Source organism: Populus alba, chromosome 12, assembly GCF_005239225.2.
Source record: "Populus alba chromosome 12, ASM523922v2, whole genome shotgun sequence".
NCBI lineage: Eukaryota > Viridiplantae > Streptophyta > Magnoliopsida > Malpighiales > Salicaceae > Populus > Populus alba.
The window spans coordinates 2094766-2108322 of record NC_133295.1 but is presented as its reverse complement, the minus strand read 5'-3'; the positions used below and the strand labels follow the sequence as shown (position 1 = coordinate 2108322).

Sequence of the window (13557 nt, the reverse complement as noted above, 5' to 3'; positions counted from 1 at the left end):
TTTGTTAAAAGTCTTGAATTAAGCTAGCTTTGTAAAGCCATGACGATGGATAACCAATAGATTTTTAGCTTAGTGGCACTTTTTGCACAGGAAAAGGGAATGAATGTTGAGTTCAAATCTCAACAACACTAATAATAACAAAAGATCACATGCACATATACTAAATAGCTAGCATGCTGGAATCGGTGACAAGACTTCTGAAAGGAATATGTAAGAAGTACTGTGCTCCAAACATTGCTTTACTTGGCTATGGAGATAAGAATATATCTTTACTTGCTAAAATGGAGAAGGTACTGTGCTAGAAAGCATTCTTGTTCAAGTGATTAACTATTCTTTCTCTTTGAAGATACTATGCGTTTATTATTAATTCTATAGTTCTGGAATCCTAATTAATCCTAGGCTTCGTTTGTTTGCAGGAAAGTGAATTCCTTTTGGAAAGTGAATTCCGGGGAAAGTGAATTCCTGGAAAGTAAATTCCGGGAAAGTATTTTCCGATGTTTGGTAGTGTTATGGAAAATGAACTGGAAAACACTTTCCAGTGTTTGGTTATATCATGGAAAATGAGCTGGAAAATAACTTATTAATATTTTATTTTTCTCAAGTTTATTAAAATAATAAAGAACAAATCTTACAAATTAAAAAGTTGAATGAGAATGAAATTGAAAAAAAAAATATAATTTCATAAATTATCTTAAATAAAACAAATAATAATCAAAATAATAGGGATCAAATCTAAAAAATTAAAAAAAAATGAAAAATGAAGAAATTAAAATAATAATAATCAACATTTCATAAATTATTTTAAATAAAATAAGTAACAATCAAAAGAATGAGGATCAAATTTGATAAATAAAAAAATTCAATAAAAAATAATAAGAAAAAAGCAAATAGCAATTATAAAAATAAGGACCAAAGTTAATATAAAAATAAAATTTTAAGAGATGAAATTGAAAAATAAATATTCAAAACAAAATATATATAGCAATCAAAAGTTTGAGGATCAAATTTGATATAATCAGCAAATAATGACATTTCTAAATTTTTCACAACTTCCGGAAAGTGTTTTCCCCTCAAAATTTTCAGGAAAACACTTTCCTGAAAACCAAGCCAAATTTTCCTTTTACTGGAAAGTGTTTTCCATTGACCAACTTTCCTACTGGCAAACAAACACAAGAAAGTTTTGCTTTCCCGGAAACCACTTTCCGGAAAACAAACACAGCTAAAAGGAAAGCACTTTCCTGAAAACAAAGTCAATTTTTTTTTTACTAAAATTGACTGGAAAGTGTTTTCCGTTGACCGGAAAGTGTTTTCCGTTGACCGGAAATTGTTTTCCGTTGACCAACTTTCGTAATGACAAACAAACACTGGAAAGTTTGGAAAATGGTTTCCCGGAAACTACTTTCCGGGAAACAAACAAGGCTCTAGTTCAATTTGCTGAACTGCTGATTTCATGCCTGGATTAGGGTGAGTATTTACAAAAAGTGTTAAATAATTTCTTGTCTTTTCAGGTTTTGTAAGGTTTCATGAATCTATGAACTTTGAACTTTGGCTATATATGGTGCTGAGACTTGAGACAAGATCCAGTAAATGTTTTTCGACCATCCACTAATTGTACCCTGCCTGAATTCAATGACATAATATGCTTCAAGGCTCAATTATTTGGTGTCTCTGTAACATTTTGGAATTATATTTGTACATACATTTACCACTCTCATCATGTAAGGACATACATTTTGGAATCATGCATGCTCGCCTTAGTCACATGAAAAACTTTACCTGAAACATTAGTCACAGTCGATCCTTTAACAGGCTTTTATCTGATTAGAACAGTATATTCTGTATTTATATCATAAAATTAAAGAAAAAGACAATGGATTCTGTATGGTCTTGATGATTGTACGATTGGCGCATGATTTTATGTATGTTAAATGCAAATTAGGGTCATCTTGTTTTCTCTTTCTGAAAATTATACCAAGAAAAAGACAATGGATTCTGTATGGTCTTGTTAGGTTTATATAAACAAGGCATATTAAGAATTTGTGAAACTTTCTTATTGAAATAAGTTGCTTTATCAACTACATGTAGCATAAAAATAAACTTAGCTACATGAAAATGAACATTTAAAGAATGACAGAAGAACATTTCCAGGTCATTATTCAATCAAATGGCAAACGCATTTGATTTTCTGAAACATCAATTTAGGAATGATAGATCAAATTAAATGATAGATCAATATCATTACAGATATTGTTATTCATGATATTGATCTATCATTACAAATTGGATATGTAATGTTCCTTTATATCTGGCGAATTCTTCAGAAAAATTTGATTGAATAATGACCTGCAAAATGAACATTTGCTTTATCCGTTTTGTAGGATAATATTCGATAAATTGAAAATGAACTTAGCCATTTAAAGAATGACAGAAGAAAATAGAAGCAAGAACAAGAACAAGAACAAAGAAACGAAAGAGAAAAGGAGGAAAGACAAGAATTCCCCTATTAGAATGCAAACAGTACAAATCTAGCTAATTACTCCAAAGAAGGAGGCTATTTGTACTTTGCACCAGATCATTGCCTGTGCAACTAAAATTCCCGACACTTGATTTCAACCACATAGCCAACCTGTGAATAATCAAGTCAAGAACTGTGTCCCAGCTTGGTTGTTTTGAATTGGAGCTCAGGTTATTCCGAGCCAACCATATATCCCACGCTATCCCATAAAAGAGAATATGCCAAGTTTTGTTTTTGCATCTTGCCATTAACCAACGAACGCCATTGCAGAATCTGATGATCTATCAATTTAGGAAAGCTGCTATAGACACCCCCACCAAGAACATTTAGACAATGAAGAAGAAGGTGATCTGATCGAATTAAGTCTCAAGTTTGGTATCACAAAAGGGACATTAAGCTTCGTCCTGAAGAATTAATCCGCGGCGAAAAAGTAAGGATCTAGTAGAAACACAGTTTTGAATAGCAAGCCAAATAAAGGAATGAACCTTTGGTAAAGTAAGGATCCATTTAATCTAGTAGAAATAAAGTAAGGATCGTCAATAGCAAGCAAAATAAAGTAATTAAGCATCCATTTAATTACTTTCTTAAATATTAGTGTTTATATTAGTGTTTATGACCCTTTCATCATCATGTGTGTGTGTGCGTGTGTGTGTATCAAGAATCATTCCCAAGTGTCAAGAACAAGTGAATTAGAGGTAATTAACACAATAAACAATCAAGTTAGTATTAGATGTGTTTGTAATAATTAACTCATAAAATACTAATATAATCTTAATTAACCAGAACTGATTAAAATTAAGCACAATAATCTATACATGTGATAACTGATTATCGAGTTAATTATATTACTCTTAAAAGTGATATTTTATGTTATAACTTTTAGTTACTGTTTCAGAACAGAAAAAAATAAAGATGGTAACATGCATATCCTCCTTTCTTTTTTGTTTTGAAAAGATAAAAATTTAATTTAAAATTATTTTAAAAACATTTATTTTTATTTTCCCATTTATTTTATCTTTCCAACTAAACATGTTCTTGTTGATTCTATACTAACCTCCCTGGTCAATTGACGATCGTTTTACTAAAATATTTAAGAGTATTATATATCTTTATCAAGGTTACACAAGCCATAGGTAGAATTAATGTTTGGAGAACCCAAAAAGCAACAAGCAATTAAACAGTTATAAAAGTGGAAACATACAGCTTTTATAGCAGCTAGCAACAAGCACATCAGCATGTCAGTAGTAGCCCAGAACAGCAGCCAGAAATAAGCATGCAGACCGTATAAAGCACCAATGACCTCAGTAACAAGGCCACAGGCACTGGCCATGAAATAACAGGACTTGTATTATCAGAAGAGTAGCACTAAAAGGGGAAAAAATCACAAAGAACCATGCTTATATACAGCACATAGAACAAATTTTAAGGCATGGACCGTAATCCATGCTAATATTGCAGACAAGGGGACATAAATATAGCAGCAGAAGAGATGTCCCGCTATAGGGCACAAAATCTCACAGAACCATGCAACAAAACATCCAAGGACTTAATTTATTGAGAATCCAGGGAGAAAAATAGAACTTGAGGTGAAACAAGCATGGGATGATCTCATGGTGACAAAAGGATCATAACAAAACTGCAGCCGGCCTGTCAGTCCCCACAAGAAGAGAGACTCATGTCAATCAGTGAATCAAATATTGATAAGCAGTAAAGACAGTTCTGGCCACAGAGATCCTAAGAGATTTGGGCAACCTGTGATCAGAAGCAGAAGGACTTCCATATATGCAAAGCACAATTAGCTTCAATTCAAGACATCAGGCAAAGAACAGAACCTGTGATCATCATAGGAAAAGGCTTTGTAGATGGATCACTGATAAGATAAAAGACATAAAATTGAACAAGACCAAGGGAAGAAGAAAGAGGAAGAGGAGGAATTACAGAAGAGGGGCATGAAAAGTGGGGAGAGAAGCAAGAGACCACCAGAAGGATTACCTGCCTAGATAAAACCAGTACTATTTAAAGAGAATACAAAAAGAAAAGGAAACCCTATACCTGATTTAGTGCTAGGCCTCGTGTAAGCAAAACACAGAAAACCATGACATGTATGGCTAAGAAAGAAAGTTACACTAACTTATCTGATAAACCAAGAACAGGCATGCTGCACTCGATCCTTTTCGAAGCAAGCCCTGGTGCAAAAAATACCATCTTCTAACATTACTTGCTCAAATGAGCATCTCAGAAACAGTAGCATTCCAGCAACATCATACACAGTGATACAAGTAAAAAATATATGCTCGTTGCATCAGGCTACTGCTGTTGGAATACTCATTTGAGCAAGAAACATTAAAAAGAGAGATTGAAGCTCAAATTCTCTCTCCCAGCTTTCTCTCTTTCTTATCAACCGAGGAGCTTTCAAGAGTTGCTAAACATGGCCATTCGGAATCCAGGCTTGTAGCTACAAATAGAAGGCCAACATGCGTGGAACTAGGGCAAAATTACCACATACACCCTCGTCTTGCTAAGAAAATGACAAGCATCAAAGGACACAGCCCCACTTTGAACGGCGATGCTTCTCCCCAAGGGTAACTTAGGTTTAATCTTGCTGAGGGCAAACGGGTAGTTACATTAATAAGAGTATAGAAAGTGGTGATAGCTAAGAGTTGCTATCATGGCGAGGAAAATGGCTGGAAGGTAGTGTAAATTTGTTGAGACTTGACGATCAGTTTGGGAGTAGAAAACAGAGAAAGGAATTGTAGTTGATCATGGAATGGCAGTTCAGCATATATAATTTCAAGCTCAACAACCATCAACATGACCATTAAAGTACAAGTTAAGCCTGCCTTTTTTTACTATATAGTAAGTCAGTAGCAATTGAAGCTCTAGTTTTGGAAGCTACCCTTCCAAACTTCATCTTCTTGTTCAAGACTGTTGTCAGTATATGCGTATTAAATAGGAGTTCTGCTGCAGCTCTATTTATTTTTTCCATGCAAGATCATATGATCACCTCTAAAAGTAGACGATACTTTAACCTTAATTGGATAAATATTAATATTATTATACTCTATTAGAAACTCTATTCAAAACCGCCGACTGTGTGTGTATCTTTTATTTTAAGTTAAACAATAAATAATATTTGAGTAATGGATACTTTACTGAATATCCAAAACCCAATAAACACTACAAGAAAATTAATTAAAAAATATGGATAAAATTATCAAAGAATCAATTCAATTTAAAAGCTTAAGCTATTAGGTGAGACTCCAAGATATGATTTATATTATTTTCTAACACATCCCCTCAAGTGAAAGGCTTTCAACTTGCACATACCCACATTACCTTGTGCTTAATTTTATTAAATAAATAGGGATGGTGAGAATCGAACTCGTAACCGCTTAATAATTAAAGCTCTGATACCATGTCAAAGAACCATCTTAACCCAATAGCTTAAACTGTTAGATAAGACTCCAAGATATGATTTATATTTTTCTCTAATAAAAATATTCTAGTAGCGTATAAACATTATTTCATCTAAAATTTATATTGTAGCTATATTTTTTCCAATGCAACATCATGTCACCTCTAAAAGAAAATGATAATTTAGCCTAAACTTAATAAATAGTGAACTCAACATATATATTCAAATGAGTGAATTTTTTTTTAGTAGTTATCTTATTTCATGGATATTAGATAAGATATTGATATTATTATATATACTGAATGCGAAATTCAATCCACATCCAACTAAAAATATGGATATATTAATTTTTTATTTTTTATTAAACAATAAATAATATTTGAGTAATGGATACTTCAATAAGTATCCAAAACCAATAAATATAATATGAATATTTATTTTTTTCCATTCAAAAAAAGTAATAAATAGAATATAAATATAATTAAAACAGAGTTTTGGTGCTCGCCTGCAATTTCTAATCGATGAATTAAATATGGTACTTTCTTGGCCTCTCACAGTCACCGACCCCTAAAACAAGGATTTGTTTTTATCTTTCTAGCTATGTTTACTGTTCTGGCCTCAGATTCTGCCCCCATTTTTGTTATCTTCTGTTTGGTGTTGCTAGAAAACAAGACCTCGATGGGATGAACATTTGAACGTCCTTTAGCCAAATATTAAAAATAGAAAATAGACGTTTAGCTAAATATTAAAAATAGAAAATATATAATGGTTATTGAAAATTTATATAATCATTAATTTTAAAATTTATAAAATTAATTGAGATATATATAAAATGATCCGAACATTCATATTAATAATAATAATTAAAAAAAAAAACTTAACTTTGATTTGTGAAGTGAAATGGTAATACTGAATTTTTCAAAACTAGATTTATGGGTTAATTAAGGTGGAATTTGATATAGAAATTAAATTGAAAAAAATAATATATATATATATATATATATCAATTATTTTATTTGATTTAAGATCGATTATGATTTCTGAAAATTTCAATTCGGCAAACTAGTCCCTCAGATTAATCCATGAAAGTATAAATTAATTAATTTGCATGATAATAAGTGCCAACTTCCAAGTGATCTATCTCTTCTAGGCACTTCTTTTGCTTGAAGGGAGTGCCAAGTAATAAACAAATCTTTTGTCAGTTCCATACACCTTTTTCTTCTTTTTTTTTTTTTGTGTGTAGAGAAAATCATGGAACACCTTAATTCTACAACCCTAACAATGCAATGAAAAATCACTTGTTTTTATTATTAAAATGAACGAACACATTGGAAAAGGTAAACAATATGGGACACACTTAAAGTATGCTGGAAGGAATATTCATTTTTGTGGAAGAAATGGCAAAGAAATACTTAATTCATGGTGGTATGATTCACAAATAAATTAAAGAAAAGAAATCCCATGGCATAAGTTTCTCGTGGGTTTCAACGTCAAGAACAGAAATCCCATGCAATGCTTAAGGTCTAAGCAATATCTTAATTAATGGTTACTACTAAAGCTAGATCGATATGGATCTCGGATGATAATGATCGATGATTTGATTGTTGAAACAAAAAAATATATAACAATTAAATTCTATCATGTGTTATTTTTTTATATAAAAAAATAAAACAAAATTAAAATTAGTGACATGAAAAATAAATGAATCTTTATATATTTCTTGGCTACTGAAAGGTGAACATATAAAATGAGATATATATTATAAAATCTTATAAATAAAAGTTAATCAATAAAATAATTTATATATTATAGATATGGATCTCGGATGATAACGATCGATGATGGTAGAAACAAAAAAATATATAACAATTAAATTATATCATGTGTTATTTAAAAAAAAAAATTAAAATCAGTGACATGAAAAATAAATGAATCTTTATATATTTATTGACCACTGAAAGATGAACACATGAAATGAGATATATATTATAAAATCTCATAAATAAAATTAATCAATAAAATAATTTCATATGACATGAAAAAATAAACCCAAAAAACCTTCATCAATAGAGAGTATCATCTCAGCAAAAAAGATTCTTATAGAAATAGAATCGAGAAAAATAGAAAGAAAAAAGAAAAAGAAGAAAGTATGAGTAATGGTTTAGACAATAGATGATTATTATGACATAAGTTTTCTAACCGGTCGTTCCAACATCAAGAAAAGAAATCTCATGCATTATTTTTCCTAATTAAAAATGAGTTATATATTATAGATCTTATACATCATCTAGATAAACTAAGTGTTGTTGGTAATTTCTTAAAAACTACTCTATAATAGCATAGGAAAGTCGTTCAAATTATCATAGCCAATATCAATATAATAATAGAGTTTCTTATAGGCCTTATGTTCCGTGTCAAATTGATGGAGCTACAAAAAAAATTAAAAAATTTGGAATTTTCACGGATGAACTCCAAAAAGTAATCTAGCAATGAATCAGATTCAAACCCTAGTTACCCTCTTGAGGCCACTAAGTAAATAATATATATACACCCTGGCACCCACGATCACATGATTTACTTGACCATCGAAAATCGTAGCCTGTCTATCAATATGTAGGTGAATGTTTTGTGGGAGCCAAGGTGTGAGCCAATAAGGAGATTCTTCCATGCTAATAAGTTTCATGCAACATGTTACCTCTAAAACCAGCAATAAATGGCGTCCCTTGCTTGTGCCCTCCAAAAACGTACAATTATGCTCTATTCATTTGCCACGTCAATTCATGAAAATAGACCTTGTCATTTCTCAAAAAATCTTTGAAACTCAAAAACCATTTATATTGTCAATATTATCTGGTTGTATGATGATGGGATACATGTGTCGTGGTATTTCACAATGTTTGGTAAGGTCTTGAAGATTCTTTTATATATAAAACTAAATAAAAATATTCTAATTAAGTTTAAAATAAATTTTTCCACTTTTACATACAAGTAAAAAAAATTTAATTCATCAGACTTTAAGTTTACTTCTTAATGGTTATAAATTCGAGTCCTCTCAGTGAACCTTATATTGTCGTTAATTTCAAGGTCCGTGAAATTAATCGAGATATACATAAATTAATCCGGACATCCACATTAATAAAATAAAATAAAAACTTGTCATAAACACATAAGTATTGACATGAGTACGAGAAATAAATTAAAATAATTATTAAAATACCATCAACTCAAGCCAAGTAATGCATGACTAAGGAAAGCTTGAGAGTTTAAAGTAGTTAATAAAAACAAAATTATTAAACCCAACGCAACTCGTTATCTTATCCAAGAGTCAAATTATAAATTTAATTAGCTAATCAAAGATGATGTTTAAGTTTAATACATTGAGTGAAATTAATAATATCGAGAAAAATAAACTTACACAACATAAAAAAAAAAAAAAAACAGAAGAAAACAAAACCTAAAAGACAGAGCTTTCAACTAGTTAGCAGCCTTGGAGAGAATGCAAAAGGATGGGGCAAGAGTCTGTGGTAATGGGGTTAGCTAGATGGAGGAAATGGACAATATTCATTTATTATCTTTCCAAGTTTGGTACCATGCAAAAATCAAAGTGCTGATACGAGAACAGAATCACGCACCTGTAGAGACCATATGATACATTAAACGTTTTCACAAAACGATCGAAATAGGGTAGGTGCATCTAATGATTGCAAGTGCATGCTTCTCTCTACTATTTCTAACACACAGGGTAAGGTAGAGGAGCCATTAGAGGCAGCTACCCTTCCTCCTCCATGGGCCGAGGATATGAGGTCTAGCTAGCACTGAGAGGCGTTAATTTAGAATCAGGTGAAGGATATATATGTTGATAATGCTCTCCCTGTTCTTCCCATCATTCTTCTCAAGAAAAAGATTAATATTCAGAAGTGCCTCTGTTAATGCTATTTTTTTATTAATTAATCTATCTATTATTCTAGTTTTTTTTTAAAAAAGATATAAATGATTCAGCAACCGGCTGTGAAGCCCAGCTTTTCTTGACATTAATTAGCTTATTTGATAGCTTATGGTTATTTTTCAAATATTTTTTTGTGTTAATAATATATTTGTTTTTTAAAAAAATTATTTTTAATATCAATACATCAAAATAATTTCAAAAACACTAAAAATATATTAATTTAAAATTAATAAAATAATTTCAAAAAAACACAAACAAACATTAAATACAAAAAATAATTTTCAGATTGGAGCAAGAAAGACCTTAACGTAGTTTGGCCACAAAAGTAGAAGACAAAGGCCGTGCGCATCCGGGGAATCGAACCCCGGTCAGTACCGTGGGAGGGTACTATGATACCACTACACTAGATGCGCCTGTTTGCTTTACGAGTTGCAATATGTAATATCTATGTTTTACTTACAAGAACAGCCTCCTCGTACTCGGAGGTTCTAAATTTTGTTTGAATCACTTGAGATTGATAGAGTAAATAATTCTGGGATATGTTGATGAGGGTTGAGAGGGTTGTATCAAACAATGCACCAAGCAAAAGGACTAGGAGAATATGACATGGGAGGGAGAAAAAAACAAAGGGGTCTCGGTGTGGTAGCTTTCATAAAATTTTTGTGTTCAAGATTCACTGAGAATGAAGATTGTCTTGCTCTATATCAATTTGGAACCGCTCAACATAATTCTGAATTTATAAAATGTGGGAACATATATTAATCATGAGATAAACTTGAGGTCATCGGCAGCCCAGTTCAGCCCTTCCATCAGGACCAATGGATGTGTTTCTGCAAATCTTCTGAAGATCAATGTAGCCGATAATGGTATCCTCGAAAATAGCATCTTCCAGTTGAGCTTCATCAAATGTGGAGCCTGATAGCACAGTGTTCTTAAATACAGCTCCTTTGAGATCAGCTTTTCCGAAGTTAACTCGGTCTAAAACAGCATTTGAGAAGTCTACTCCTGCAAATAATTGGAGTCATTGTTATCCTATGAGTTCCTTGACCGCTACACTTTCACATTTTCAAATAAAAGAAGAGGAAACACTTCAGGAATGTACAGAAAGAACCATAGTAACTCTACAAATCCTACGTAGGATTGCTGCTTTCTGATCAGTCTGAAATTCATATAGCTATTCTAGGAAACTACACGTATTTCAGGGATATATTTTTAGTTTGATTTTTGAAGAGCATAAATGATCTGCTTCGGTTTTCAGATAGTCAAGAAAAATATATTATAGTTGTTGATGAAGGGTAGATTGATGCCAAGAAGTAGGCCATAAGAAAAAATTAAGTGTTAATTGATATTTGGCTTCGATTAGGAGAATCACAACAAGGCATGCAGTTAAGACAAGAGAATGAAGTGTTTCGATGAGAGCTTGAACGTCAAGTTTATTGCCCTGAATGTCAAATCCTCAAGGCATAATAAGCCATTGCTCATCCTTACATTTGCATATATTTCTACGTTTCTCAGAGTTTGCTAGTATGGACCTGCATTTGTTAGAAACAAATACTTGTCATTTTCAATGGCTTTCAAGCCACCCATATCATTTGCACTACCAGAAAGAGACCATTTGCAGGCTACTTCATCATTTCCATGGACAAATTTGCCTTCAAATGCAAAAGGGAAGGAAAGAAAAGAACAGTTATGCCTTACATGAGCAGCTCATTTAGTTCTGTTTCCCTCTCCTCTCTTTGTTTATGCATGTATAAAAATGTGAATTTGTGACATTTTCATTTTTCAACCATGAAAATTTTGCATCAATGTGCTCATCATCTAGGCGTAGATGATCTAGAGAGGATAGCCGAGGACTGAATGGAGAAGTTACCTCTGAAGCTAGCTCCAACAGCATAAGCCTTAGACATTACCACTTCTGTCATATCAGCACCATCGAACTTCGCATCTGACATGAGTGCTGCTGCAAGAGACTTCCCCTTTAGATTGGATTTGTCATTTGTATAATCACAGAAGCGAAGATCAATAGGCTTGTCATAAACACCATTTGCTTGACCAATCGTGTTCCCGACAAATGCCTTCTCACATCGGTTGGGTTCTGTCGATAGTGGGGGTAGCCTCTGCAAGGCAAACATACTGAATCTAGTAAAATTTAAGAACATTGAAATTAGCTTCTATTAGTGTTGTTACTATTATTGCTATTGTTCATATGGCAACAACATGCTCTGTGTAAAAAACAACTAAAAAAATTAAAAGATCAAAATGCCGGATGGCATAAGTAAGTTCAAACGAAAACAAAGTCATCCACGATTCAACACATACAACAAGATAGCAAGAGGTGATCTAACAATTCTGCAATTCCAACATTCACTATTTTTTAATCGTTCAGGAGTGTACCACAAGTGGCTAAACATCAATTTCTGAAAAAAATAATACAAAGCAAGAGTCCGACACTGCCGCACCCTCTTAGCCAGAATAGCAAGATCTCTATTGCCAACAATTAATTGAAAACATTTCTTTCTAATGATCCCGCTCTTTCAACAACATGAATCCTTTCTCGACTCAAGCCAACATACTTCCTTTCTAACAATTGTGATTTAATAAATCTTCTGAGTAAATTAAGAAATAAATCCTATACCCTTTGACCCAAGTTGCTTTACCAAAGACACCAACTAGCAAGACCTATATTGCCAACATATAAGTGAAAAGATTTCTTGCCAATGATTCACCTCTTTCGACAACATGAATTCTTTCTCAACTCAAGCCGACACACTTCCTTTCTAACAATTGTGATTTAATAACCTCAAAGTAAGAAATAAATCCTATACCCTTCCTTAGACCCAAGATGCTTTACATGCTTTACCAAACACATCAACCAACAAGAGTATTCCTTTCATTCAAGAAATATTCAGCCTATTTCTACACACCCAGGATTTTTTGCAACATGCCATCAAAAGGAGATATCTCCTTCAAGGTTCAATTCTTAGCTCCCTCACTCCCACTTCTCCACCAGCAGTCTCTCCAAGATTTCACACAGTTCCCTTTAGATCATAATTGAATAGCTTTGACAATTGCAAGCATATTTAGGCAATGCTTCAAAACTTAAAAGGAATTGTTTTGTCCGAAATATCTAAAATTAAAATACAATTTCTATTTATAGATGCTTTGTTTAATTGTAAAAATAAAGTTCTAAAATGGGCTCTTCCAACCTGAGCAGCAGCAATTACAGGTGAAGCAGCAGTCACAGCCCAAGCAGCGAGAATGCCACAAGCCACATAATTAATCTCCTTCTTAAGCTGAAACAAGCTTTCCCTTGATTTAGAACCATCTCTACTACCTGCCACTCACAAGAGCCACAAAACCAGCGAATGTTGACCACATTTTAAGTCGCCCCATTAAAGAAAAATCCCTGATAAGCAACAAATTTGCAAACTCTGAACCTGTTAAGAGGATGTGAAGGATCTAACTTACCAGAACAGCAGATTTTGAGAGGTGAGTGAAGGTCTGGAATGGGAAACCGACGGCGCGCAGAAGAGAAGTGATAAAGAGGGAATTTGTTTTGAGAGAGAGGGAGGGAAAAAGTTGCTGATGCCATTTTTAATCAATCACAGGAGGGAGAGGTTTCTATCTTTGTGTTGTTTGTCTGTCAAGTGTCAGCTCATTGTTGATTTTGGGAGTTATCCG

The 13557-nt window shown here is 32.6% G+C and overlaps 1 protein-coding gene, 1 long non-coding RNA gene and 1 other non-coding gene across 3 annotated transcripts; all 3 read right to left on the bottom strand.

Moving 5' to 3' along the window:
* Window positions 1-2455: 2455 nt before the first annotated feature.
* LOC118033707 (uncharacterized) lies at window positions 2456-5415 on the bottom strand. The gene is made up of 2 exons (XR_004684901.2): window positions 4454-5415; window positions 2456-4347 (listed from the first exon to the last, which is right to left on the bottom strand). It is a non-coding gene; the product is annotated as an uncharacterized lncRNA (long non-coding RNA).
* A 4803-nt stretch (window positions 5416-10218) lies between these two features.
* Window positions 10219-10289, bottom strand: TRNAG-CCC (transfer RNA glycine (anticodon CCC)). The gene has a single exon. It is a non-coding gene; the product is annotated as a tRNA-Gly (tRNA).
* A 203-nt stretch (window positions 10290-10492) lies between these two features.
* On the bottom strand, window positions 10493-13557 carry LOC118033584 (thylakoid lumenal 17.4 kDa protein, chloroplastic). Its single transcript, XM_035038595.2, has 4 exons — window positions 13345-13557; window positions 13083-13210; window positions 11747-11993; window positions 10493-10881 (listed from the first exon to the last, which is right to left on the bottom strand). Exons 1-4 carry the CDS (start codon window positions 13466-13468, stop codon window positions 10658-10660), a joined length of 723 nt encoding a protein of 240 aa, XP_034894486.1. The 5' UTR covers window positions 13469-13557; the 3' UTR covers window positions 10493-10657.